The 25590-nt window shown below is 48.6% G+C and overlaps 1 protein-coding gene and 1 pseudogene across 6 annotated transcripts in view; one reads left to right on the top strand and one right to left on the bottom strand.

Annotated features, from left to right (window-relative positions):
• The window catches only part of ZSCAN18 (zinc finger and SCAN domain containing 18), a 45449-nt gene extending 20944 nt beyond the window's left edge, over window positions 1-24505 (top strand). Inside the window, exons 1-7 of one of the 6 annotated variants that reach the window (XM_012758094.2) lie at window positions 12866-12970; window positions 18588-19105; window positions 19536-19673; window positions 20576-20688; window positions 20954-21056; window positions 21730-21822; window positions 22804-24505. In XM_012758094.2, the coding sequence (XP_012613548.1) occupies window positions 18706-19105; window positions 19536-19673; window positions 20576-20688; window positions 20954-21056; window positions 21730-21822; window positions 22804-23546 (1590 nt within the window). In that variant the 5' untranslated portion in view covers window positions 12866-12970; window positions 18588-18705 and the 3' untranslated portion in view covers window positions 23547-24505. Of the gene's footprint in view, window positions 1-12865; window positions 12971-18587; window positions 19215-19535; window positions 19674-20575; window positions 20689-20953; window positions 21057-21729; window positions 21823-22803 lie in introns of those variants that run through there. The other 5 variants (XM_075993317.1, XM_012758090.3, XM_020283237.2 and 2 more) reach the window with 5 other exon arrangements.
• Window positions 4086-4633, bottom strand: LOC142861126 (eukaryotic translation initiation factor 1A, Y-chromosomal-like; annotated as a pseudogene).
• Window positions 24506-25590: the final 1085 nt, after the last annotated feature.

Raw genomic sequence — 25590 nt, 5'->3', positions numbered from 1 at the left:
CATGCAAACATTAACCTTCTTGTACATCTCCATCATTACTGCACTTGTTAATGAACAGTAATGTTTTGTTTTTTTTTTTTTTTTTTGAGACAGAGTCTCACTTTGTTGTCCAGGCTAGAGTGAGTGCCGTGGCATCAGCCTGGCTCACAGCAACCTCAATCTCCGGGGCTCAGCGATCCTACTGCCTCAGCCTCCCGAGTAGCTGGGACTACAGGCATGCGCCACCATGCCCGGCTAATTTTTTGTATATATATTTTTAGTTGGTCAATTAATTTATTTCTATTTTTGGTAGAGACGGGGTCTCGCTCAGGCTGGTTTCGAACTCCTGACCTTGAGCAATCCGCCCGCCTCGGCCTCCCAAAGTGCTAGGATTACAGGCGTGAGCCACCACGCCCGGCCTTGAACAGTAATGTTTTAAAAGGACTTTTTGTCTGAGCAGTATGTCTCAATAGTGGGCTTAAAATATTTAGTAAATCATGCTTTAAACAGGTGTGGTATCATCCTGGCCTTGTCTTTCTAATTATGCTAAATCTACTCATAGATCCATCATTCTTAAGGATTCTTAAGGGCCTAGAACTTTCAGAATAGTAGATGAGCATTGGTTTTAGCTTAAAGTCACTAGTTTCATTAACCCCTGACAAGAGAGTCAGCCTATCCTTTGAGGTTTCGAAGCTAGGCATTGACTTCTCCTCTCTAGCTATGCAATTCCTAGATGGCATCTTCTTCCAATAGAAGGCTGTTTCATCTACGCTAAAAATCTGTTGTTTAGTGTAGCCACCTTTATCAATGATCTTGGCTAGATCTTCTGGATAACTTGGTGCAGCTTCTCCATCAGCACTTGCTGCTTCACCTTGAACTTTTATGTTATGGAGATGGCTTCTTTCATTAAACCTTCATTTAAAAAGTTCATGAAAGTTCATTAAGCTAGGTTTAAACTTTTCTTCTGCAGCTTCCTCACCTCCAAACTGAAGAGAGTTAGGGCCTTGCTTTGATTAGGCTTCGGCTTAAGGGAATGCTGTGGCTGCTCTGATCTTCTCTTCTCAAAGACTAGTCTCATCAGTCACTCAATTCCTCCTTCTGTTATTACTGTCATTTCATCAAATCCAAGACGACAGATGGTGAGATGTATGTTTTATGTGCTACCAAGAAAAGTCTGCAGTGAAACCATAACATGCCATTGATTATCATGACTTGCATTCTTCTCACATTTTAACATTTATGAAATTGGGTTCGTCAAGTGGCCCTCGGTGCTGCTGGGTAATCAGCATTATCGGAATTCTTTCTTACAGTTTGTGTCAGCTATAATTGTTATTTTATTGCAGGATTTTAAAAGTTCCTAATGTGGAGGGAAGTAAAACATCACTGAATTGTACATAGGGTACTTTAACAAGTAGCTTAAACTAGGAAAAATCCCTGTTCTCATGGAGTTTCTATCCTATCTTATATATTGAAATATCTTTCTGATCAGTGTTTGTATATGTGTATATATGTATGTGTGTGTGCATTTGGGGCCTCTTACTTATTAAAAAAAAAGTGCCTGGCACCTAGTAGGTACTTATTTAAGTAGTAGAACCCTGGTAGCTCTGAAGGCCTATGCAGGAAATTCAATCCCAGTTAAAGAAAAAAAAAACATGTGAAATTGCATGAAAACCTTGTATTGGGACCATGCAAGTAATTAGCGTCATGGTTCGGAGTACATCTCTTGACTCTAGTCAGACTTGGGTGTTAGTCATGTGTTTACCTCTTTGTAGCTGTGATCTTAGGTGAATTACTTGCCTTCTCTGTGCCTGATGCTGCTCTTGTTAATGGTGGTGGTGATGATGTTTTTGCTGTTAAGGCTGATGGTGTTGATATTGCTCTCCTCCTCTGACTCAGGGTGCTGAAAGAGAAGCAGGCAGCCTTCCCAAGCATCTGTTAGGTCTCAGAACCTATCACTAGTAGTTCATAGAAAAGAGGCCAGCGGACTGGAGGCCTCTTGAGGTGGACAGAGTTGGAGGACTGGCAGTTAAGAGACCTGGAAGCTCCAGGGGGTGCCTTAGGAAGTAGATGCTGGTGGCTGGGATGTGTGTGTAGATGCCTGAACTGAGTGGAGGTGGAGCTTGGCATTGAGAAGATGAGAGTTTGGTGGGTTGACTCTTGGGCATATGTGCCTCCAAGTAACAGCCTATCTTAGTGTGGGAAGGAAGATGGTACCCTGTGCCCATTCTTCCATGGTAGCACATGTTCGTCCCACAGTAGTTGGAAAGGGCCTGGTAATGTTTGGGATCCAAGCTCCTGGACTCAGTCCCAGAGGACTTCTGCCCTGTACCACAGCTCCTCTTACTCCCCAAGGACCCCTTGAAGGCCCTGCCCCAGCAACTAGTCTTGTCCAGTGGAGCTAGGCTGGCCATGAGATGTTGCTTCCTTGGGGTCCACGAAACAAGGCTGGCCTTGTGTGCCCCTTGGCCAGGAATCAGTTCTACAGTGCTTCACAGAGAGCCCAGGCTCTTCTGCTCCCACAGCCTGTCCCAATCGCACCACATCCAGAGGGTGACTGCCAGTAGTTTTGTCTGCCCAGCCCATCTGTCTGTGGAACATTTCTCTCTTCCACCTGCCAAGTCCCCATGGGTGCTGCCATGTTCATTTGATGGTAGGAGAGTCACTACCAGGGTCTCAGTTGAATTCTTCTGCTGAGGGAACAGCAAGTTCTGTCTTTACTTCCTTGGCTCCTACTGGCGGGGTAAAGTCCTCCCCTGGGGTGTGTAATTGGATTCAAGGACACTGGGCAGTCAGCCCCAGCTGGTGGACTTTGAGAACAGGTTGTATTTGGACTGAGGCTGCCACTCTTTGGTGTCATTTTCTGTCATGGGCAGGGAGAGGAAGAAGCAGAGAGAAGGGCAGAGACAGAGTCAAGTGTCCTTGTAGAAGGGAGCAGCTGAGACAGAAGCAGGGTGGAGAGTTGCATTTCCCAGCCCCCCAGAGACCAGGTTCCACTTACACCATGAGACACCGTGATAGGTAGCCGGTGGATCCTCCTGTATCACTACAGGTTATTCAGAACATGAAAGTTCTTGTCACTTGACAACTAAGAGAGCCTTAAGACTGTCCTTGTGTCTGGGTTTTGTAGTTCTTTTTTTGAACCTAATATTTTTACTTTATTTGAAAAAGTAACCCACATTTTCAAATAAAGTGAAGAATTAAAAAGTAGGAAAGGAAATGAATGCAAAATGAGCCTCTTTCTTATCTGAGGCACCTTCCTCAGAAGCCACGGTTGTTGATGCTTTCTTTTTTTTTTTCAGCATATAGAATTTATTATGAAATTAGTTTTTCATTAATACATTGCAATTTAATTTTTCATAAAGCCCAAAACTGAGGGTTATAATGCATACTTTTGAAAATAAAATGACATCTTTTAACATACCCTATTTTGTATACTAAAAAATATTCCATGTACTACCTTACCATAAAAATTTTCCACAGGTTAAGTAACAACATTGTCAACTAATATATCAATATTTCCAATGTTGGTTAATATCTAGTGTTGAATTTCTGCCTATCTTACAAATTTAAAATTATAATGTTTTAAAAACTGTATTTTGGAAAAGCTTTTTTCTTTAAGGATGGTGGCAACATAAAATGATGAAAAGAATGTATAAGGTATCAAAGATAGTATCAAAATACATATGGCTACATAAACATGAAAAAAAATCCCTATATTTTTTTATTCCAAATTCAGGTGTCTGTCGTCCCTAAATTTTATCAAAAATCTCAAAGGAACATCTAGGTTACTGGAACATAACAAAAAAACCTCGCTACAGTAAACAGATGAGTTGGAACCAGGGCTTACATTATAATCCACAATAACTGTAAGGCAAGTCTATTTAAAAATATCCATATACTGGATATGAAGTAGTCACAGAAGTCAAGAGCAGATATTACAATCTTTTAGCCCTAAGTTCCATTACATCAAAACAACAAAGAATTAATATTTCACTTATGATGATGCAGCATCCTCAGCTTTTAAAGAAATATGATAAATACTTTAAAACAATGAAAATAAGTCAGTTCTGCTTTATTTATACTCTAAACGAATTTCTACATGCCAAATAATTTTAGTCTTCTAAACAGGTGATGTCCAAAATCCCAACAGTAGAAAAATCCTCAGAAATGGAACGTAAACATTGAGTTCACTTTAGATATCATCAGTGTCTTCAGCATCATCTCCAATATCATCAAATTGGATTTCATCATCTCCAGGACCAAATGTATCTGTTTTGTTAATTTTAGCATGTTCTGGAAGTTCTCCATTATGCCTTCAGACTTCTAGCTTCATCTGCATTGTACTTTAAAATGACATCAGCTTTGTTATCCTGATGGTCTCATAGACCAACCAATATAATGTCTGATATTTATCCAAACCTTTTTTCTCAATTTTCCTCTGATATGGCATAACCTTTTTACACCATCAAAAAATTGCTTCTAATCATCCATTTCCCAGCATTTTTATTACCTGAACATACTCTTGCCTATCCTCTTTAAACACCAGTTCTCTTTTTTCAGATTCATTCTCATTCTTACCTCTGCGCCTGTTTTTACCTCCTTTACCTTTATTCTTCGACATGGCGGTAACAGCGGCCTAGTAGGAACTGGGACTTCTTTTTTTGATGGTTGATGGTTGATGTTTTATTGTGTAACTTTCCATAGACTTTTTTTGTTTGGGGAGTAGAGGAAGACAGGGTCTCACAGTGTTGCCCAGGCTGGAGTGCAGTGGCGTCATCACAGCTCACTGCAGCCTCAAGCTTCTTGGCTCAGGTGATCCTCCTGCCTTAGCTTCGTGGGTAGCTGGGACTATAGACATGCACCACCACACCTGGCTAATTTTTCTATTTTTTGTAGAGATGGGGTCTTACTGTGTTGCTCAGGTTGGTCTTGAACTCCTAGTCTCAAGGAGTCTCCCACCTCAGATTCCCACAGTGGATTATAGGCGTGAACCACTGTGCCTGGAACCTTCCATAGATATTTAACTGGAGGAGGAGGGCAGTACTGGTTTTTGACACATAGGGTATAAAGTTTTGTGTTATGCCTTGATCTCTTTATCATTTGTCTTGGAGTCCATTCCATGTGTGCACATGTGTATCTTGCTCATCTTTGTAATAACCTCATAATATTGTTATATGGACCTGTCAGCAGACATATAGATCAATATTATAAATAAATATTTGATACTGTAAATGCTACAGTATAACATCCTTGTGACATTTTGCACACATGCCAGCATATATGGATATACTGGTGCATTTCCTAGGTAAAAGAGTATCTGTATTGAAACTTTTGAGACAAATTGCCAAATTGTCATCCAAATAGAATATACCTGTTAAACAGGTATATTCTAAGCACCAGTGTTTTCTCACACTCTTACTAATGTTCATAACTATTAAATTTTCCTGATCTAACATATGGAATGTGGCATCTTGCCTTAATTTTTTTCCATTTATTATGAATGAAGTTAAGCATCTATTCATAGAATTATAAGCCATTTGTACCGCTTTATCTGAATCTTTACTATTAATTTAGCCCATTATTCTCTCTTGGATGGCTAGTTTTTTTCTTATTGATTCACAAGAGCTCTTTGTATATTAAGGACACTCAGTAATTGCTAGTCATATGTCTACAGATATGTAACCAACAATTTGTTTTTTTATTCTGGTTATTTTTTTTTTGAAGGGGGCATTAAAAGACTTATTTTTAATGTAGCCAAATTTACCACTTTTTTCTATTGTGGTTTCTCGATTTTATCTCTATAAGATCTATACAAGACCACAGACACTATTATGGCAGGAAATGTCATTTATAGTGCTCTGACAGGTTCTGCCAACATAGAAATAGGGATTAATTTACTCAGAATGGAGCTGGAAACCTCAGAACTTCCTCCCTCCTTTTCCTCTATACCTTCACTTTGCTTACTGAATACAGTTGAGACCCACAGACCAGATTCTAACCAACTAGGTTTAGCCAACTCTTTGGTACTTTTATCTGAAGGGATCCCTCAAAAATGGCATATGACAATATTTAGATTAAAATATCTCCCAGATGAAAACCAAAACCAAATCCGATATAAATAGTTGTAAAGTCTCCTTGGTTTTCTTTTTGTTTTTGTTTTTTGAAACAGAGTCTCGCTCTATTGCCTGGGCTGGAGTGCAGTGGCATCATCATAGGTCACTGGAACCTTGAACTCCTGGGCCTCCTGAGTAGCTGGGACTATAGATGCATTCCACCATGCTAGGCTAATTTTTTAATTTTTTGTAAAGACAGGGTCACACTATGTTGCTCAGGCTGGTCTCAAACTCCTAAGCTTGAGCAATCCTCCCACCTCTACCTCCTAAAGTACTAGGATTACAGGTGTGAGCCACTGCACCTGGCCTCTCCAGTTTTCTTTAAGTCTTTATTATGGTTTCATTTTGTACATTTATACTTAGGTCCATCTGGAGTTTACTTAGCTATATTCAGAATCCACATTCCAGTGTGTATTTTAATCTATTTCTGGACTCAGTCCCATTGATATGTTTCTCTGCTTTTGTGCCAGATATACTGTACTTATAACAGTGACTTTATGGTATGTATAAGGTCTCCTGTAACACAAGTGACATAAAATTTATTTGTAACTATACAGAAGTATTTAGAATAAAAAATCATATTCTGCCTTTACCCTTATCCCTTTGCCAAAGCTAAACTATGCTAAAGCTTCCTGCAGACTTCTTATAATTTCATCTATGCAGTTACATACTTACATACCTTCATATAGACCATCATACAGAGGCAGTGCAGCCTAGGAACAGGACTCTGGGGCCAGACCACCTGGGCTCATATCTCCTCGCTGCCGTTTTGTAGTTATAGGCTCTTGGTCAAGTTACTGGACCTCACTGTACTCAGTTTTCTCAAATAAATAGGGATCATACTACTCACCTCTTAAGGCTACTGTGAGGATTAAATATTGCATATGTAAAGTTCTTAAACAGTGCCGGGCACTGCTATAAAAGTGCTATATAAACATTACAGATGCTATTAATATTTTTCTACAGATATATGTATGTATATGGGTTTGCATTTATTTTTTTTTTTATTTTTTATTTTTTTTTGAGACAGAGTCTCGCTTTGTTGTCCAGGCTAGAGTGAGTGCTGTGGCGTCAGCCTAGCTCACAGCAACCTCAAACTCTTGGGCTCAAGCAATCCTTCTGCCTCAGCCTCCCGAGTAGCTGGGACTACAGGCATGCGCCACCATGCCCGGCTAATTTTATATATATATATATATATATATATATATATATATCAGTTGGCCAATTGATTTCTTTCTATTTATAGTAGAGACGGGGTCTCGCTCTTGCTCAGGCTGGTTTTGAACTCCTGACCTTGAGCAATCCGCCCGCCTCGGCCTCCCAAGAGCTAGGATTACAGGCGTGAGCCACAGCACCCGGCCTGCATTTATTTTTAAATAAAATAATTTTCCATGCAATATAATGCTTTTACTTATAATTTTAATTTTTGCTTGTAATATGTTTTTAATTTTTGTGAAAATATAACTAACATCTGTCTCATAAAGAGTCAACTGATGGCCAGGCACCTTGGCTCATGCCTGTAATCCTAGCACTCTGAGAGGCCGAGGTGGGTGGATTGCTCGAGGTCAGGAGTTCGAAACCAGCCTGAGCAAGAGTGAGACCCTGTCTCTACTGTAAGTAGAAAGAAATTAATTGGCCAACTAAGATATATATAGAAAAAAATTAGCCGGGGGGCATGGTGGCGCATGCCTGTAGTCCCAGCTACTTTAGAGGCTGAGGCAGCAGGATTGCTTGAGCCCAGGAATTTTAGGTTGCTGTGAGCTGGCTGATGCCATGGCACTAACTCTAGCCTCGGCAACAAAGTGAGACCCTGTCTCAAAAAAAAAAAAAAAAAAAAGTCAAATGATGCCAAAAGTTTATAAGAAAAATTGGCAGGTCTCCTTTTCCCTACTCCCTACTCCCTGCTACCACTTCTCACCAGAGACATCCACTTTCTAGTCTCTTCCTATTGATTTTCCTGCCATTCACTTCCATATTTCTAAATATTGTACATACTTATAGTTTCATACAATGAACACAAAAACAACATAAGGAAAAAATAGTGAAACCTACAGCTGTTTCTTTGAAAAGATCAATAAAATTGATAAACTTCTAGTTAGTGGGACCAAGAAAAAAGAGAAAAGACACAAATTACCAATATCAGCAATGAAAAAGGACATATCACTACAGATCCCGTAGACATTAAAAGGATAAGGTATAGTCTTAGTCTATTCAGGCTGCTATAAGTAAAATACCATAGACTGGGTAATTTATAAACAGTAGGAATTTATTTTTCACAGTTCTGGAGGCTGGGAAATCTAAGGTCAAGCCACTGGAAGATTCAGTGTCTGGTGAGGGCCCATTCTTCATAGACAGCACCTTCTCTTTCTGTGTCCTCACATGGTGGAAGGGCAGCAGACTCTCTCAAGCCTCTTTTATAAAAGCACTAATCCCATTCATTAGAGTGCAGCCCTCATGACCTAATTAAGGTCCCACCTTTTAGCCCTTTGCACTCGGATGTCAAGTGTGACTCGACACGGTTTGCAAAAATTATAGAGATTAAAATTACTCTTTGAATGTATCAATAATTTGAAATATAAAAAAATCCGAATAAATAAGTTTGTATGAAAAGAAACTCCAGTTTTTTACTGTACTGCTGCGCTTTGTAAAATCTGGGGTATTTAAAAATTAAATTCCGAGTAGAATAAAGGAATCAAGAAAAAAGCAAGTGAGCGCAAAGGGTTAATATTATAGCACTGGGAATTAAGTTTCTAACATAAGAATTGTGGGGGTGTCATTAACATTCAGACCTTAACATGTACATTAATGCAGTAACTTAGATTGAGTGGCACAATTTCTTGAAAGATATAAATTGTCAAAACTCTTCAAGAAGTAGGTAAACTGAATAGATTTATATCTGTTGAAGAAATTGATTTTTTTTTCCAAAACAAAGTCCAGGCCCAGATAGTTTCATTGGCAAATTCTACCCAACGCTTGAGAAATGATGCTCATTGCACACTTGCAGAAAATAAAGGAGGAAACACCTCCCAACTCTTCTTATGACGCCATTACCTGCATATTAAAACCAGACAAGGATAGTACTAGAAAACTACAAACTGATATCCCTCATGAGTGTAGACACAAAAAATTTCAATAAAATATCACCAAATCAAATCTTGCAATACATAAAAACAGTAATGCAGCACGATGAAAGGATTGATTCTAGGAGTGTAAGACTGGTTCAATATTTGAAAACCAATGTAATCCACCACATTAACAGACTAATGAGCAGTAACTACATGATCTTGTTAATAGATGCAGATAGAGCATTTGACACAATTCAGTATCAAAACTAGGAATAAAAGGGAACTGGTCACAGTGGCTCACGCCTGTAATCCTTGGGAGGCCAAGATAGGAAGATCACCTGAGGCCAGCAGTTCAAACCCAGCTTGAGCAATGTAACAAGATTCTGTCTTTACAAAAAATTTTGAAAATTAGCTGGGTGTGGTGGCACACACCTGTGGTTCCGGCTACTCAAGAGGCTGAGGCAGGAGGATCACCTGAACCTGGGAGTTAGAGGTTATAGTGAGCTATGATTGTGCACTGCACTGTAGCCTAAGCTACTGAGTGAGACCCTCTCTCTGAAAAAAAAAAAAAACTTAGGCCGGGCGCGGTGGCTCACGCCTGTAATCCTAGCTCTCTGGGAGGCCGAGGTGGGTGGATTGCTCGAGGTCAGGAGTTCGAAACCAGCCTGAGCAAGAGCGAGACCCCATCTCTACTATAAATAGAAATAAATTAATTGGCCAACTAATATATATACAAAAAATTAGCCGGGCATGGTGGCGAATGCCTGTAGTCCCAGCTACTCGGGAGGCTGAGGCAGGAGGATCGCTTGAGCCCAGGAGTTTGAGGTTGCTGTGAGCTAGGCTGACGCCATGGCACTCACTCTAGCCTGGGCAACAAAGCGAGACTCTGTCTCAAAAAAAAAAAAAAAAAAAAAAAAAAAAAAAAAAAAAACTTAAAAAAGGGGAACTTCCTTAATCTAAAAAGGGCGTATGGGAATAACTGATGGCTAACATCATAGTTAATGGTGAAAACCTGATTTTCCCCCATGAGTAGAAAAAGACATGATTGCTTGCTTTCCCCAGCGCTGTTGAAAGTCACACTGGAAGTCCCAGCCAGTGCAGTTAGACATGAAAGAGATACAAATAACGTGCATAATGCATTCTCAAATTGCCTGCCAAGTTTTTTGTAGATGTAAACAAACCTATTTTAAAGTTTATATGGGAAAGCACAAGATTAAGAATAGCTGTTAACACTGGGGCTCTTATAAGAAAAAAAAAAAAAAAAGAATAGCTAACACAATTTTTTTGAAAGAGTGGGAGAAATAACTCCACCCAATGTTAAAAGTTGCTATATAGCTGCAGTAATCAAGAGAGTGACCAAGAGAGTGTGGTACTGGTAGACACATAGATTAATGGAACAGAGAACCTAGAAATAGACCCACGAAGACATTCCCAATGGAATTTTGATGAAGGAACAAAAGCTATTTAATAGAGGAAAGATAGCCTTTTCAACAAATAGTTCAAGAGCAGTTGGACATCCGTGATGTAATAAAACATATATTCAATCTTTGTCTCTGGATCCTGGCACAAAGCTAAAAGCCTTGGAATTTCTTGCTTGATAGGAGTGCCTTTTGCTATTCATAAGGAGCCCCTTTCAACTGCACCTGAGTTTATGCTAATGAGGTAACTCAAGTGGGACCCCTAGATGACTAGATAGGGGATAGTCACCATAAAGAAGGTGAGAATTCTCATCCATACACGATTCAGAGAGCATCTAGGTTGGTAAACACATCTGTGTGCTGGGAGGGTGGCATGCCCAAACCTTACCCTATGTATCTCTTCCATTTGGCTGTTCCTGAGTTTTATCCTTTGTAATAAACCAGTAAACATAAATGTAATGTTTTCCTGAGTTCTGTGAGTCACTCTAGCGAATTGTCAAACCTGAGATGGGGAGACATGGAAGCCCTTGAATTTGTCATTGGCCTAGCAGAAGTGTGGGTAGCTTGTGGCTGGTGTCTGAAGTAGGGGCAGTCTTGTGGGACTGAGCCTTTGACCTGTTGGGTCTGTGCTAATTCTGAGTAGTTTCCAAACTGAATTGTTGGACACTCGGTGTTGGAGAAAACCATACATTTGGTGTCAGAAAAAAAGATACTCCAATATCCATAAGGGGAAAAAATAAAACTATAAGTATTTTAGAAAAAAATAAAGGAGGAAACCCTCAGGATTCAGGGTTAGGTAAAGAATTGTTAAACTTGACACTAAAAGCTTGCTCCATAAAAGGAAAATTGATAAATTGGATATCATCTAAATTAAAATCCTTTCCTCTGCTAAAGACACTGTTAAGGAAATAAAAAGATGAGCTACAGACTGGGAGAAAATATTTGCAAACTATATATTGGACAAAGAACTTATATTTAGCACATATAAAGATCTCTCAAAACGGAATCTTTTTTTTAATTAGAAAATGGGCAAAAGACATGAACAGACATTTCACTGAAGAGGATATGCATATGGCAAATAAACATGAAAATATGCTCAGCATCATTAGCCATTAGGGAATTGCAGATTAAAATCACAGTGAGCTATTATAGCATACGTACCAGAATGGCTAAAATGACAAATAGTAATAACAAAAATGCTGATAAGAATATGGAGAAACTGATTCACACATACATTGGTGGGAATGTATTAATAAAATGGTACAGTTATTCTGGAAAAGTTTGGCAGTTTCTTACAACACTAAGTATGTACTTACTGTGTGACTAGTAGTTACACTCTTGGTCATTTACCCCACACAAGTCTGTACACAAGTGTTCATAGCAGCTTTATTTGTAATAGCAAGATACTCAAAACAACCCTAATGTCCACCAATGAGTGAATGTTTAAACTACTGTATACCATTGAATACTACCTAGCAATAAAATGGATCTCAGGGGAATTATGTTCAGTGAAAAAAGCCAATCTCAAAAGGCCACATACTGTATGATTCCATTTATAGGACATTTTGTAAAGGCAGAACTGCAGCCAGGACTGCACAGATCAGCGGTTACCGGGAGCTATGGGTGGGGGAGGGTGTGACCACAAACGGGCGGCGGGAAAAATTGTTTTGTGCGGTGGAATTCTTTGACCTGTGTTGGGGTATATGAGTTAACATTCACAGAACTGATTACCGAAAAGTGTGTGTGTGACTGTACGTGAATTAAAAATAAAATATATAAAATAAACTGTTCAGATACACATTTTAAAAAATCAATTCACACAGACGACCAAAATGACATCCTCACAAGCTCTGCTATCTGGAAAACTGAAGCGGGAAGCGGCTTCCTAGCCCTTGCCCGTCTCCGGGAGGGGCCGCATCTGGTGTGGCTTCGGTGCAAGCCCTCACGCCAGCCGCCTCCCGCTCCCTCCGCTTCGGCGGGGGCTGTGCTCGAGCTGCGCTCAGTCCCGGAACTGCGGGGCGTCTCTCCGCCTGTGCTTTCTGTCGCCTCGTCTCCGGATTTTCCCTGCTCCAGGTCTCTCTCCTTTTCTTGTGTCTCTGTTGGTGCGTGTCTTTTCCTTTCCTCCTCTGACTGTCTTCCCTCTTTGTCTCGGGTCCCGGGTCTCTAGTTGGCAGGAGCGAGCCTCTTTACCTGCTCGTTGGCGGTGTTGCCATGGCAGCGATGGTGCTACAGGCGCTGTAGCAGCCTCGCCCCGCCCTCCCGGGTGCGGCATCCTGGGAGTCGTAGTCCGCGACCGGGGGTGGGGGTGGGGCACCGCGCACGCGCAGTTTGGCTAGCAGCCATCACGCCACCGAGGCTCAGGGCTGCTGAGACCGGCCTGGGTACTGCGCAGCAGGTGGGTCGGGCCGTGGCCCAGTGCGTGGGGCGGGGAGGACAGGCGGGGAGCGACCTCGGCCTGGAGAGGTGATGAGGGCGGTGGGAGAGAGGCCTGGGGCGCCCCCGGGTACGGGGGTGCGATCCCCCCGGCGGGCTTTGGGCGGGAGAGGGCCTGGGAGTCGGGTGGGAGTGCGGTGGGGGAGGGGCCGGGCCCAGGGGTGCGATCCCCTCGGGATGGCCTGGAGGGGCGGGGCTGGGAGATCGGCGGGAGGGGCCAGGCCCGGTGTCAGGGACAGGGAGGGTCGAGGGGCCCCTACTGTGGTCGGGAGGAGTATTAGGAGAGGGTGAGTGGGCGCCGGGGGAGGCGAGGGGCTTAAGGCCTGAGTGTGGGGCAGTTGTGTCCAGGACGGGGAGGGGTCGAGGTACTTCTGAGGGGGAAAGCGCGGCCGGGAAGGGGCTGCCTTTCTGGGTGTCTGCCAGAGGGAGGGCTGAGGTTGCCCCTAGTAGAGAACGGGTTGGCTATGGCACCCTGGGACGGGTAGCGGAAGGGGGGGCGCATCCACATGGCGGGGGACCTGGGCTGCTGTTCAGGGTGGGGCTGAGGCATTGTCTCTGCTCCCCCACCAGCACCCTCTTGACTGAGGGTGAGTTCGGTTTCACTTAGGTGCCTGCCCCGCCCCTGGCAACACCTATCCTGGGAAGAGGAGCACGGTAGGGGGTCCTGGCCTCTGGGGCGCGGGGGCAGGGTCAGATGGAAAGGATCCTGGGGTGCGGCAAGGGGGGAGTGGGGACTACGGAGGATTGTGTTTTTTTAAAAAACTGAAATTTGTAGAAGAATTTTAAGGAAAGGTCATAGAATCTCTCCATACCCTTTGCCACCCAGATTCACCTGTTAGTATTTTGCCCCCTTGTCACCTCTTACTCCTTTCTCCTCTCCCTCTGCCCCCATCTCCTCTTTCTCTCTTCTCCCTCTCTCTCTCTCCCCCTTTCCCTTCCTCTCCCCTCACCTCTCCCCCATCCCCTCATCTCCCTCTTCCCTCTCCCCCATCTCCCCTATCTCATTCTTCCTTTTCTCCCCTCTCTTCCCTCTCCTCTCCTTTCTCCACTCTCCTCTCTGCCCTCTCTTCTCTCCCCTCTCCTGTCTCTCCTCTCTCCCCTTCTTCTCTGCTCTCTTTGTCTACCTCCCTCCCTCCTCCCTTTCTCATACACATACCTGTATCATACATATACATGACTTTTGGGAGGCAAAGCCTGGGAGGCTAAGTCAACAGTCACATCATCCTCAACTCCACACTATGGTCTAGCCCTCATCATCTTCACCTCCCCAATCCCAACAGTGTCCTATAAATGTTTCTTTTCTTGCTGAGGCACAAGGACAGGCCACTCATTGCATCGAGTCTTGTTTCTCAGCCAGTAGGTCCTCGGACCTGGGAATTCCTCAGCATTCCTGGCCTTGAGGCTTTGGGGAGCCCAGGCCAGTCTCCCTGGTTCTGGTGGTCCTCCTGAGTGGATCAGGGACCACAGCGGGCAGCTGGGATGTTAACAGTGATCCTCAATTCATGTTTTTTAAAATATTTTAAAGACACTTTCTCCCCTTTTATAATGAATAAGTAACCTGCAGGTGAAGCCAGAGGAGCCCCTGTGCGTGTCCTGCCACCCATCAACCTCCCTCCCTACCAGTGAGCTTCCATGGAGGACCCTGGGGCCTGTGGCCGTGGGGTGTTTGCTGGACCAGGTGGTGACGGGGAGCAGAGTGGAGAGAGCTGATGGCGAATGTCCTTTAGGTGGTTAAGTGTCTTGGAGGAGGCAAGTGGGGCTGGAGAGGAAACCTGAAGTCATGGTAGGGCCTGTGGGGGGTCCCTGGCAGGCTTAAGCTCTGCTCAGGTCAGGGTGAAGAGGATTTGCTACAGGACTCTGGAGGCCTACCAGGCTTGGGACCCTCCATTTCAGCCACCCACCATGGCTTTCTCTACCTCTCCTGATGCCAGGGGTGCTAGGCTCCAGGAAAATCCCATCCAAGGCAAATCCTGGACAGCCCAGGGTGGTGGGAGGTCTGCCTGGTGACCAGGTTGGACTTCTAAGGGGTGTGGCCTCACTCAAGCAAGCCAGGGACAAGAAGGGGTCCGGGTGGTGTCTGTGCCTAACGAAAAGTCCTCACAGCAGCATAACCAGGGATGGGGCCGGAGGAGGCAAGCAAGGCAGACTCAGGGCCAGAGGTCCCAGGAGGCTCCGGATGGTTCACCTTCCTAGTTGGATGGTTCACCTTCCTAGTTCTGACCACCAGGACCACCTTAGGAAGGAAGGTACAGTAGATCTCAGACACAGGAAGCCACATGCTGTTCTCACAGAACACGGCAGCCTCCTTGCAATTGAGGGATCTTTCTGAGGAGACCCCCGGGTGCCTCTGCTGTTCTCTGCTAGTGAATGGAGGCTGAGGTGGCTTCCTGAAGAGGCTCACAGCTTGCAATGCTGAAGGGAGAGGGCACAGAGGAGCAGACGATGTCCCATGCCTATTCCCAGGGGCTGACATGCAGACCCCTCTATGTTGGCCACCAACCCAGCCAGAGTATTCCATGCTCCCCGTTCTACCCTGGCAATGGCCAAGGGCCCTTGCTCATTCTACCCAGACCCCCAGGCCTGGTCACTATGCGTACAGATGGGAGTTTGCAGGGGAGGAGGAGCTTAGGGCTGCAAGACCACTGTGAAGGCTTTGGGGGTTGGGGCCCACATAGTGAGAGCCAGCAAGAGGCTGCCCACAGGGAGGGCTTACAAGGAACCTGGACCAGAAAGGAGGGACACCGTGTTGTTCTGCAGGTGGGGCCCGTAGCCCCGGCACTTGCCCACTCTACGCTTGATTTCCACCTGCACCTTGGAGCTGCTCCTGGTTCCCACCCCTTGGATTGCCAGGCCCTGAGGAGGGGAGACGTGAGCCCTGTGCACACGTTAGTGAGCTCACAGTTACCTTTTTGGGGACGGGTTCTGTGCAGGTGAACATGTCTGTGGTGTCCTAAGAAAACCAAAATTACATGCCCACGTGACCATTAACCATGAGTCCAGTGCCAACTGGCTGGACCTGGCATCACTCCTCATCAGGAGAGGCTTTGGATGAATCAGCCTGGCACGGGCTGGCGAGCCAACCCACGGCCAGCCGATGGCCTGTTTCTGTAAATGAAGTTGTCTGGGAACGTGCCAGACCTGATGGGGCACCCAGGGCTCCGGCTGCTTCCTCACTCAAGCACAACTGAGTCGTCACAACCAAGATGGCCTGGCCTTAAGAGCCTGAAGTACTTTTTACCCGTCCCTTTATATTTGCTACCCCCTGCCCTAGAAGAATGACAGAGAATGCATTTCCTATCCTGAGATAGGCCAAGAAACCCTTTATAATAAGCAGGTTTCCGAACTCAGAAATCCATTTTTTGAAAGGTCAAATTTGATGATAACATTAGAACATTATGTGCGACTAAAAGTCAGCATGAAGTAGCAGACGGGGACAATGGCAAGATGGGGGAGGCGGAGAGCTCATCAATTACCGGACAGAGCTGTTGAGAAAACTGTGGAAAAGTGGGTGGTTTACCCACCCTCAGAGATGAAGAAATTGCGAGAAAGTGCGTGGATGCACACTGGGCAGATGCTGTGGTCTGTGGGTCTGCGTTGTGGGGTGCGGTACGTGAGGAAGGAGCCATGCGTGTGCTGCCGTGAGGGCCGGCGTGGAGTTGTTGCACCCTGAGGCCGCGCCCTGCTCCATGTGCCCTGCAGCTAGATCACAAGCTGACTCCAGATAGACGGGCGTGGGGGTCCATAACGGCCAAAACGCAGTCAGGTGCAGCCGCCGTGCCGGGCAGCAGAACCCATGGCTACAGGCGGGCAGCAGGCCCGAGCCCCGCTCTGCCCAGGCCCAGGGACCTGCCGGTGAGAGCCCCTGCTCTCCTGGGGCTCACGGGCCGGTGCGCAGGCAGGGAGCGTGCAGGAAGCGTCTCCCGGAGGGGACGTTTCAGAGCCCAGAGCATCAAGAGGTAAGAACAGAGTGACTCTGAAGGGTCAAGGACAGGAGGAGGGAGTTCAGTCCTCCAGGTCTAGGAGCGGAGGGGGAGATGGTGATGATGGTGGGGGTGGCATGATGAAGGCATGGCCTGGGTCCTTTTTCCTTGAAAGAAGTGGATATAATTTATACGCCATAAAATTTACCTGTTTAAAGTAGACAGTTTGTTTGTTTTTAGTATACAGTATTCATAGTTATGCAACTATTATCACTACAGTTAATTTTAGAGCATTTTCATCACCCCGAAAAGAAATTCTGTACCCATTAGCAGTCACTTCCCAGCCCCTGGCAACCACTGATCTACACTGTGCTCTGGATTTGCCTTTTCTGGAAGTTTCTTATCTGTGGAATCAAACACCCCCACCCCACAACCAGGAGGTCCTTGTGCCCCATCCTGGTGGGGACACACCAGAGTAGGTAGACTCTGTCTTTCTCTGAGAAGAGGTAAAATGCCTGGTCCCACATCAGTTCATTTTCCCGAGTTCTCTGCAAAAGTAGGATTGCTGAGAAAACGTTCTCGCTGTGACTATGGCCCACGCATGGATTTTCTTGAATTCCTCAAACTTGAGTTTGGAAGAAAAAGTGGTTCCCTTCTGTGGTTCAGTCCGGGGGGTGCTCACACTGCGTTTGGGTGTGGCTTTCTGTTTGTGTTTGGTTTGTGTCTCGTGGCGGGGTCTGGCCCTGTGGATCTGCAGAAGTCTGTGTGTCCTGGGGGGGCTGGTCACAGGTCCAGGTTCACACCCCCGTGTGGCAGTGAGTGTGTGTCACACTCCTGGGTATCCACGCAAGCCCGGTCAGCTGAGGCCTGCTGGGCTCTTGTTTAGCTGGCTTGTTTTTTCACCCGCTACAATTGAGATTTCACCTCTTCTTGAGTGATAGGCTGCTCTGTACCAGGGGATTCAGCTGGGCGTGGGGAGGGCTGGCCAGGACCAGACCTCTGCCCTCACCGCCCCTGCTCCTGGCCTGCTGTCCCCTCTCGCCCGGTCCTGTGGACGGTCCGTCGAGGCCTGCAGGTCCGTGCTGTTTCCAGAATCAGGTGGCAGTTTTCTACCAGTCTCCAGAGCGGACTTTCCTACTCCCTGTGTGTTTTTCTAAACATATATTTCATATTTTTTGACTATTTTAATGGGAGGAGCAGCCCCGACACAGCCCTTTCATATTATTAGGAACTAAAGTCCTCATAATATGTATTTTTATTTTTTAGCCTAGCCTAGTTAACATTTATCATAATATGTATTTTTAAATATTAAACAGACCTTAATTTTCTGGGATTAATCCAGACCTACATCATATATATAACCTACATATTACCTAACCTATAAGTTATTACATAACCTATATATTACCTACATCATATATATAACATGCATGGTCAGAATGAGGTTACTAATATTTTAAGATTTTTACATCTAGTTTTACAATTGAGATTGTCCTGTAATTTTTTTGTCCTGCCCATGACTGTTTTTTTTTAATCCTCATGGTACTCCTCTTTTTTATGCTAATTGTTTATTTAACATAAAAACACCATGCTCTCAGAGGAGGGTGCCCGTGCTGGGTGCCCACGCGTAGGCATCTGTCTCGGCTGTGTCTTCTGCAGGTCCTTGGTCTTGGCACGCCTCAACCCCCTGGGCATCCTGTCATCCCCTGGTGTCTGCCTTGGAGCTACCTTGTCCCCAGCTAGACACACTCGCACTTTCCAGCGCAGGTTTGGGAAGATGCTGCCTTTGGGGAAGGCATTTGCCTCCCCCAGGACGCCCCCCGAGCTGCCCACTCCGGAGTCGGCAGCCGAGGTCCAGCAGGCGGAACCCAAGACTGAGACTGTCACTGAGAGGACCCCTGCCGACCTTGAGTTCTCCCGCCTGCGCTTCCGGGAATTTGTCTACCAGGAAGCCGCCGGGCCCCACCAGACGCTGGCCCAGCTGGATGAGCTGTGCCGCCAGTGGCTGCGGCCCGAGGCGTGCTCCAAGGAGCAGATGCTGGAGCTGCTGGTGCTGGAGCAGTTCCTGGGCATCTTGCCAGACAGGGTCCGGCCCTGGGTGGTGGCGCAGTATCCTGAGAGCTGCAAGAAGGCGGCCTCCCTGGTGGAGGGCCTCGCTGATGTCCTGGATGAGCCAGGTGAGGCTGCTGCCCCAGAGGGGAGCGTGCCTTAGAGGAGGCTGGGGCGGGGTCCTGGAGGCTGGAGCCCAAACCCAGCCGTGCCTTACTTTCCTCGGCGAGTCTGCAGGTAAGAGGCTTGGTGATGAGCAGCGTCGGGCTGGTGAGGCTGCCCCTGGGTCAGCAGGGGGCCGGGCCTCCACCATCCTGTCTGATGGCATCACTTTTAGGGGCGCCTCAGGGTCCTGTGAGCTGCTTAGGTTCCTGCCCTCACATCTTCCCTATGGATGTGAGGAAGCAGGAAGAGCAGGGGAGAGCAGTCCAGGGCAGGGACCAGCTTCATGTCTAGGGCGAGTCTGAGGGATGGGGTGTTGGGCCTGGAGCCCGCCTGCTTACAGCGTGGCTGCTGCTCGTGCCCTGCCCCGTGGTCACTGCTCCCTCTTGTGGACAGGGACGCTGCTGGGCTCCCCCGCTGGGTCATCCTCGGTGCACAGCGAGGGTGTGTACGAGAGGTTCCCTGAGCCACCGCTGTTTCCAGTTGGGCCAGCGAGCCCCAGCCAGGACCTGGGACGTGGGTACCCCCCGACTCGTGAGTGACTGGCCTCCCCGCGTCTCTGGTGGCCAGGGAGGGCAGAGAGTCGGGGCCGGAACCAGGGGAGGGCAGCCGCAGGGCCTGAGCCTGTGCTGAGCTGGGATTTCTTCCTGTCCGTTTTTGTGAACACTGGTAGGATCGTTCACTAAATTCCTCAGCAGAGGCTATGCAGGTCACACGCACTCCCACACACGGTGAAAAGGCACTGCTGCGTAAGGAAGAAAGGAATCTCCCCATCCTGCCCCACTCTCTAAAAATAAAGTCCAGTGTCTCGAGTGTCTCGGCGTGTGTCCCTTAACATCTTTCTGCATGTCGCACGTGCACATGGAGGGCTTGGGCCCGGGCTCCCTGGAGCGTGGTGCGCGGCATCTGAGGCTTGCTGCTCCGGCAGCCCCTCCTGGCCCCGGGCAGAGATCTGGTTCCTTAGCTGCCCGGCGTCCCCTGCACTCGGCCTGTCCTCATCCTGGAGTTGGGATCTCTGCCCCTCGGAGCCAGGCTGCAGTCACTCGGCCTCACGCGTGTGCCTGCGGGGGGGGGGGGGTCCTCAGGGTCACCCGAGGAAGCGCATGCGACACTCATTTCCCCGCGGTGTTGCAGAAGGTTTGTGCTGTCTGCACAGAAGGGTGCCCATGTTCCCGCTGCTGTGCCAGCACCATGTGTCCTGTTGCTTTTTAAGATCTCTCCCGATCCAGCGGGTAAAAAAAGTGACTCTTCATGGCTTGAATTGGCATTCCCAGGCCGGCCCTGAGCTGGACCCCCTTCTGTCTTGGTGGCACTGCTCTGTAAAGCCAGGACAGACACAGAGTCAGCAAAGCTGGGGACCTGCCGGCACGTGAGCATGCTGTGGGGTCTCCCCAACTGTCTGGGGCCCCCCACCCACAGAGGATTCAACTCCTCAGCTCTGACTGCCCTTCTCCCAGCCTGGCCCTCCATGGAGCCCCTGCCTCCAGAGCTGGGGAGCGTCGGAGAGGCAAAGACGGAAGAGATTGACCCTGCCACAGCTGAGCTGAAGGTGAGAGGGGCGCGGGGGTCCTGGGGTGTGGGGCCAGCCTCAGCCCAGCGTGGCTCAGCGGCCTCTCCCTCCCGTGTTGACGCCGGCCCCTGCCAGGGTTACAGCCGGTCCCCGAAGTGCTGAGGCCGAGAAGCCCTCTCCAGGGCAGCGCCTGTGCTGCGTGTGGCCGGGGCTGCTCTCGTGTGCTCCGTGGGCCGCAGGGTAGTGGGTTCGCCCTCCGGTCGGGCAGGCGGCAGCCTCTGCCACCGCTGTGCTGCCCTTTCAGAAGCCAGAGTCATTTTGGGGGGAGTCCCTGCGCCAGGAGGAGTGGGGCCACCTGGACCCCGCCGAGGAGAACATGAAGAGCTACAGGAAGCTGCTCCTGTGCGGTGAGACCCGCCTGCCACCGGCTGGACCCCACCCTTCATCCCCTTCCACAGATGTTGGTGTGGGGGATTTGGACCCCCAAGGGCTTTGGTTGGGATCCTGTAGTGTTTTAAATGCATTTGAACTTGAGTGTGTTTGAACTTGCCTCATTGGCAGAGCCCTGCCCATCCTGGCCTTCGCATGTGAGTTCTGCCTGGGCCTTGGGTCTTGCGGCGCCGCCCGGGGGGCCTGAAGCCTCCAGATGTGGAAAGGCGCCCTGACCCCAAGGCCAGACACTCCTCTCTCGGGTGTAGAGACGAGGCCTCGGCCTTGGTGGCCTGGCAAAGAGCCTCCCCGCTCTTGCATAGACGCTCTTACCTCAGAAACCCTCCTTTGTAGGGAGGCCCCAGCGCAGCACCTGAGCCCTTCATGGCTGTATGTTCTCGTTACTTCAGCGTTCCTTCCCCGAGCCCCCGCACTGCCGCCTGCCCCGCCAGCCCAGCAGACCCTCCCCTCCGTCCCTGCTGCTGTGGTCTCACAACCCCCAGCTTTCCAGGGGCTCTGGCAGGGAGTGGCTTTGGTGGGGATGCCAGAGCTGCAGCCCTGGTCTCGGCCAGCCTGCGTGACACGAGGCCCACCAGCAGCTTTCTGCTCCACTGCCCCTTTTAGTTTCTTTGGTTTTTCAACCCCACTCAGGGTATCAGCTTTCCCAGCCTGCTGCTGCCTCCAGCCTGGAGACAGAGGACCTTCGGCTGGAGGAAAGAGAGTCGGCAGAAGGCAACCTCCCAGGTGAGGTTGGGCTGGGGAGCAGGGCTCGGGCCTGCAGGTGTTTTCTCTAGAAGGTGGGTCCTCATGGCTTCACAACTTAGAGTTTGCCCATCATTCTCCTGATCGTGTCCCAGAGGCAGAGGCAGGAGTCCAGTTACTTCTGCGATCTCGTGCTGTGTCACAGACTGCCCAGCACGTGGCCACCTGAAATAGCAGCAGTGTCGGTCAGGTCCTGCGTGTGGGCTGGGCCCAACTGGGAGCCATTCTGCTCTGCCGGAGGTTGCTGGGGCCCCGCACAGCCACTGGCATCTAGAGACTGGACCGGGGCCACATGGCCCCGGGTGGCCCGCCTACCCGCTGGCAGTGGGGCCAGCTCTGATGGGGCTCAGCTGAGGCTGGCGGCCGGGCCTCTCACACTGGCTTCCCAAGGAGCTAGGGGCGCTTCCCCACAGTTGGCAGCTGGGTTCTGAGAGGGCAAGTGAGCTCCAAGAGGGTAAGCACTCATCAGCCTCTACCCCTGCTGTGCCTTGTCACCTGTTGCTTGTGTCTGCTGACGTCCCATTGGGCTCGGGGGGTCTCGGAGGGCTGGGGGCCCGCCCCGGGGTCTGGTTCCTGGGAGAAGAAGTTCCCAGGAGCCACTGGTGCAGCTGGTTGGTTTACCACATGGGGCCATGGGGACCCATCTGGTCCTTTCAGTCCATGTGGCCTCCAATGCCAGAGTAATCTGGTGGCCCAGAGGGGCTGCGCCAACCCCGCATCCACAACAGGAAGCAGGAGCCCCACACACCCTGGCATCCGCTGGCCAGGCTTAGTCCCTCAGTCTCTTTAGCTGCAGAGCAGCCTGGGGTGACAGCCTTGCTGTGGGCAAGTCCAGCGTGGGCTCAGTGGACACTCGTGGAAAGCAGACTGCCTGGAGCAGGCTCCCGTCCCTCACACGGGCTTCCCTGCCTGCCCTTCCCCATGTCTGGGCCTGGGCGCGGTCAGCGCACGCTCTTGTTTCAGGCAGCAGGAAGCAGCAGGAAGACACAGGGAACAAGGGTGAGGGTGTCTTCACCTGTGAGACGCCAACGGAAAGGCTCGAGGGGCACAGTCCTGCCGAGCCCTCGGGTACCACGGAGGAGGAGGAGGGGCAGCCCCGGAAGACTCCAGATCCTCAGGAGGAGGAGTCGAGCCCTGTCTCTGGATATCAGGGGCAGTTGGCCATCCAGAAGCCAGAGGAGGAAAAGGACAAGGCCATGCCGGCACCCCCGGCCAGCCCCAAGCAGGGCCTCGGCACCAAGCGGCCCCACCCCGAAGATGTGGAGGAGCAGGGCGCCCAGCCCGGCCAGGCAAGCGGGGAGCCTGATGCTGCCGGGCGGGATCCGGGCACCTCAGCTCCTGGCTGCCCCGTGGCCGAGGAGCCCGGCGTGTCCCAGGGCAAGCCCTACACCTGCAGCGCGTGTGGGGAGGCCTTCGCGTGGATCTCGCACCTCGTGGAGCACCACGGGGGCAGCCACGAGGGCGGCCATGAGGGCAGGAAGCGCTTCGCGTGCCAGGGCTGCTGGAAAACCTTCCACTTCAGCCTGGCGCTGGCTGAGCATCAGAAGACCCACGAGAAGGAGAAAGGCTGTGCGCTGGGGGCCACCCTGGGCTCCCACCCTGCCACCCTTGAGGCCCGCACCAGTGGCAGGGCCAGTGGGCTCCCGGAGAGCGCTGAGGGCGAGGTTTGCCCTGGGCCACCGGAGGAGTCCGAGGCGCAGAGGTGAGCCTCGCGCTGCGGGGCTCTCGGTGGGCAGCCGGCTGGCGAGGAGTGGTGGCTCCCGTGGTGCCTGCTTGTTCTCAGCGAGCTCTTGTAGCTGAGGCACTCAGCACTGGGAGAGCCACGGGAAAGCCTCGCCTCCTGGTAAACACACCCTGGGCAGACGCGCATCCACATGCGTAAGAAGACTCTCCTTTCCTCTGCAGCCGTTTTAGCACCGCCCCCAGGCTAGAGCATTTGAAGTTGTGCAAAGTGTAGGGTTGCCTCAAAGTATGTGATCTACCAGTGCTTTCTTGAAGTCACCCTTGGCGATGCCTCCTGTGTGAGCTCCCCAAGGGCTGTTCACGTGGAAATCCTGTCAGCTATTTAGCCTTCTTGTAAATGCGTGATGTCAAGTTCACTTCTGAATCCGCAAAAGCAGAAACTTTCCTAGTTTAACTTACGTTTTTACCTGTGTGGAGTAGCTTACAAAGATCACAAAAATGCTTGCAGCCTAATAATGCAGGGCTTTCGGGCCCTGGGTTCCAGCCCATTATTGATTTGTGAAATCAAATTAGTGGGTGACCACCAGCATTATAAAGCAATGAAGTAAAAAAAGATAGATTTAAAGGCATCATATAGTAAAGGCAAATATTGTTTTGTGGAACTTTTCAGCTATCCATCTAAATATGAGAACTGGTTGCAATGTAAAATGTATTTCTTACTAGGGGCCTGTGATCAAGATAGTTGAAAACACTAATAAAATTCTGTCTGCCTGAGCAAAGGGAAGAAAGTAAACTCCTTGGGCTACATAAGGTGATCTTTTGATTTCTTGCATTTATTCTCAGATTACACCATTGTTCCCATTACCTGAGCATAAATTTAATTGCTTCTTGTAGATACAAAATCTGGTGTCTGTCACTGTGTTTGAGCAGGCAATCTGTTGTAAATCACAGAGGCTTAACATAATAAATATTTATTCACTCACATTGTAGTCCGTTGTCTTGTGGTAGTGGTTGCTGTTGCTTGTGTGTTGGTGGGAGAGGCATTCTACTCCATGCAGTGACCCAGGGATCCAGGAGCAGACCCTGCTGTAGCTCTGCTCTTCACTGGACCCTTGGGGCATGTGGGGAAGGCCACACCCCTTCACCTGGGAGACAATACACATCACTTCCAATTACATGTACTTGGAGAGAAATGATCCCATGGCCCTGGTCACTCCCAAGGGGCTGAGAACTGTCTACCTGGTGCCTGTCTCTGCCACAGTTACTAAGCTTAGTTCTTCTCTTAGCCTCTCTGACACCAAATCCCAAGCAGAGTGTGGCTCTGGTTTAAAAAAAAAAAAAGCCTGAATGTACCCTCTCAACTTTCATTCCCAGCCTAATCCCATGAGCTCCCCTCTCCTTCTGCCATACAGAGATTTCCCCTATGATGTGTCTCACTCTCAGCTCTCAGAACCACAGATGGATAGTTTGTTATCGTAAAGCCCAGCCCTCCATCTCTTCAGTGTCCCATCTTATGTCTTGTTTAGTGTGCACAGCTAAATGTCTGTGACCTATTTTTTGTTTATATTACTTTTAAAACTTTTATTTGGAAATAATTTCAAACTTATAAAAAAGGCACAAAAATAATAAAAATAGTACAAAGAACATCCACACATGCCTCACCCAGACCTGCCTGTTACTAACATCCCATTTGCCCATGATGTTGGGGTACACAATGTGCACTTGCCTATTTGGCAATGCTTCCTTTGCTCACCTGGTCAGAGCATTCAGTTTCTGTACTGTATATTTAACTGTTTTCCTCCTTTTAGAGACTAGGCAATCTGTGGGAAAACATCTTAAGATCATGTAAATATCCTGCTCATCAAAACTCCCTCCCTAAATTTATACTCTGTTGATGATTCTTGCCTGTCAGTCTCTACCGTGGTGGTTGCAGGGTGGTGGTGGTTTCCAAACACCAGCCCTCCCTGCACTGACTAGCTGGCCCTCATAGTTCTGCTGCCAGCCAGCACCCTTACTTCTCCCCAGGTATTTAGCCTAGGGAGAAAGAAAATAGATTGTTGTTTCTTT

The sequence above is a fragment of the Microcebus murinus genome, chromosome 16 (assembly GCF_040939455.1).
Source record: "Microcebus murinus isolate Inina chromosome 16, M.murinus_Inina_mat1.0, whole genome shotgun sequence".
NCBI lineage: Eukaryota > Metazoa > Chordata > Mammalia > Primates > Cheirogaleidae > Microcebus > Microcebus murinus.
The sequence above is the reverse complement of the archived record's forward strand: the minus strand, read 5'-3'. Positions and strand labels throughout refer to the sequence as shown.